Genomic DNA, 2,503 nt, shown 5'->3' with positions numbered 1-2,503 from the left:
ATCAAATACCGAAATAGGTTGTTATTTTTCCTTTCTCCATTCTCTCATTCTCTCTCTCTCTCACACACACACACATGCACACATTCTTTTTACAGGTTAAGACAATTATATGAAAAACAGATAATAGATTTTTAAATAACATCTCAATATGCAAATCAAACAAAACTGTACTTCCTGTATTTAAAACAAAATCACATAAATTACCCATCGGTTTCCCTACATTTGATATTATTGAATAGTGCTATAATTTGATTTTTTTGTTCTTAATGGGGTTTTTAACTTTGACTGAAATACTTGCCTCAGACTTACTGAAAGTAGAATTAAGTTTTTTTTTCTTTTTTTGACCTCCTACTTTTAGATTTGGGGGGTGATGATTCAAAATCAGATGTGTTCACGGTAATGGACGCTACTTCCACCAATCCTGGTTGAAGGGGTTCCAGTGATACCTGAATAACAATTTTTGTTTCAGGAGACAATCCTTCTAGCTGCTTAGGCTTCTTAAACATTTGATGACACTGGGTCTTGTGCTCCCTTTCCTCTTTGGAAGTTAAAAACTGCAGCCGACATTTGGAACACTGGTGAAAACTCTTTTCCCAGTGCCCTCTATGATGACGTCCGTAGGCTGTTGCAGTTTTAAAAATTTTGAGACAAAACGGGCAAAGTAAATTCTTAGTGTTACCATGGTATGCTCTGAAATGTGCATCCACATCTGCAAAAAATGATGATCTGTAACTGCAAACCTGGCATACATAGGGCATTTCACCAGGCTTATGATTGTCTTTCATGTGCTCTAAGAGAACCTGATCTGTCTCAAAGGACAACTCACAGATGCGACAGACTGCGGAGGGCCCCTGGGGAGTGTGGACACTTTCAATGTGACACTGCATCTGGAAGGGAGTAGGAAACTGGCGGAGGCAGTGCCGGCAGGTGGTGTGGGTTTTCCAGCTGTCACCTCTCTGCCTCTCAAGTTCCAAATGGTGCTTCATGTGATTCATAAACTTGACATTTTTTAGAACTTTCAAGCAGCTGAGGCATTTAAACGCTGTGTGGGTCTTCGGTTCTGGCTGCCCAACTCCTATATGCTCTCCATAGTAGAAGTCACCAAGTAACACAATCAGCTTTCCTTCTGTGGGATCACCAATTTTGTCTGGACTTGCTAAACTTGGAAAATCAGTTTTTGTCAGTCCATTTTCCCCTAAAGGTCTTACAGGCTTGCAATGAACACTGTCCTTTGGAAAAGGTGTTGGACAAGGTTCTCCATTCTGAACATGGCTTAGTGAGGTATGGACACGGTCCGGTGTGCTTTGCTGAGTGGTCACTGTATGAAAAATACCTGAAGGGGAAAAACCTAAAGAATGTTCCCCTATAATGCCATCACTGAGCTTAGGCCTTTTGGGATTTCTGCTATTTGTTTCACAAGTGGAAAGTACCTTTGAGACATGAGGACTTTTATTCATATCTCCTGCAGAAACCGCTCTTTCTACTGGATGCTGCAATGAACTTGTGAAGGTAATCAAAGAAGAACATGACTCCTTTGAAAAGCACTTCGGCACTCTTTGTGGTGAAATACTTTTATAATCAGCTTGAGATGGAGGTTCAATAATAATAGGACTATCTGTTGATCTTGATTCAGAGTCAGAAACTGGCAAGACAGTCTTTGCTTCTGATGTAGGAGTCACATGACTAACAGGCTGTAATTTGTCAGCGTTACCTTTCCTGAAGTGACCATACCTTTTTCTCCTTGAACAAGAACCTGGGGTATCTCTGTTCAGTATGTTTGAAACGACTGGTTTTGAAGCTGAGCTCATCCCAACAAAGATCACGTCAGCATCTTCATTTACATGTTCCACTCCGACCAAGATCACTTCATCATCATCATCATCTGCTTGTTTGGTTTCTCCCTCCCTTTTCCGTACTTCTGGCTCTTGTTCTTCTTCACGTAACATACATGGTAGTTCCATATTTTGAATCCTTTTTTATTCTTAGAGGGTGCGGCCACAAGTCCCAGGGCTTCCTTTATACAAACTGCCACCTAAGTATAAACATACTACATATTAGTTAAGTACAGAAAAATGGGCTATTTGATTATCTCCAAAACTCTAGAGTAGTTATAAACACCCGTTTCTTACAGACAAAGACACTGAGTGTCAACGAGACTCAATGACAGCTGAAAAACCTATGACTACAAGTCTACATGGCTCTAGAATCATATCTTTGTCCCATGTTCACTTTAACCTCTTCTATTTAAAAAAATAAAGACAAAAAACCCAAAAACCCACCACGACTGATCATTAGGTGAAATCACATGTAAAGGACGAGTACTTTTACAAAAGCACTGTTGTACAGCGTTCAGAAACATGGACTTTGGAGTCAAAGAAGATTAAGTTGGAATTCCTAGTTAACCACACACCAGTTGCATCTTCTTGGGCAAATTTATAACTTTTAAAGGTGTTTCTGTCTCTTAAAGACAAACATGCTTATTTCTTAGACTTAAGGTTACCAG

The 2,503-nt window shown here is 39.8% G+C and overlaps 1 protein-coding gene across 1 annotated transcript; it reads right to left on the bottom strand.

The window, feature by feature from the left end:
• Nucleotides 1–320: 320 nt before the first annotated feature.
• Nucleotides 321–1,961, bottom strand: LOC128070913 (zinc finger protein 280B-like). Its single transcript, XM_052663975.1, has one exon. The coding sequence runs from the start codon at nucleotides 1,959–1,961 to the stop codon at nucleotides 321–323; it is 1,641 nt and encodes a 546-aa protein (XP_052519935.1).
• Nucleotides 1,962–2,503: the final 542 nt, after the last annotated feature.

This window comes from Budorcas taxicolor, chromosome Y (genome assembly GCF_023091745.1).
Source record: "Budorcas taxicolor isolate Tak-1 chromosome Y, Takin1.1, whole genome shotgun sequence".
In the NCBI taxonomy this organism is placed as follows: domain Eukaryota; kingdom Metazoa; phylum Chordata; class Mammalia; order Artiodactyla; family Bovidae; genus Budorcas; species Budorcas taxicolor.
Note: the sequence above shows the minus strand (reverse complement) of the source record. Positions and strands in the feature narration are given on the sequence as shown.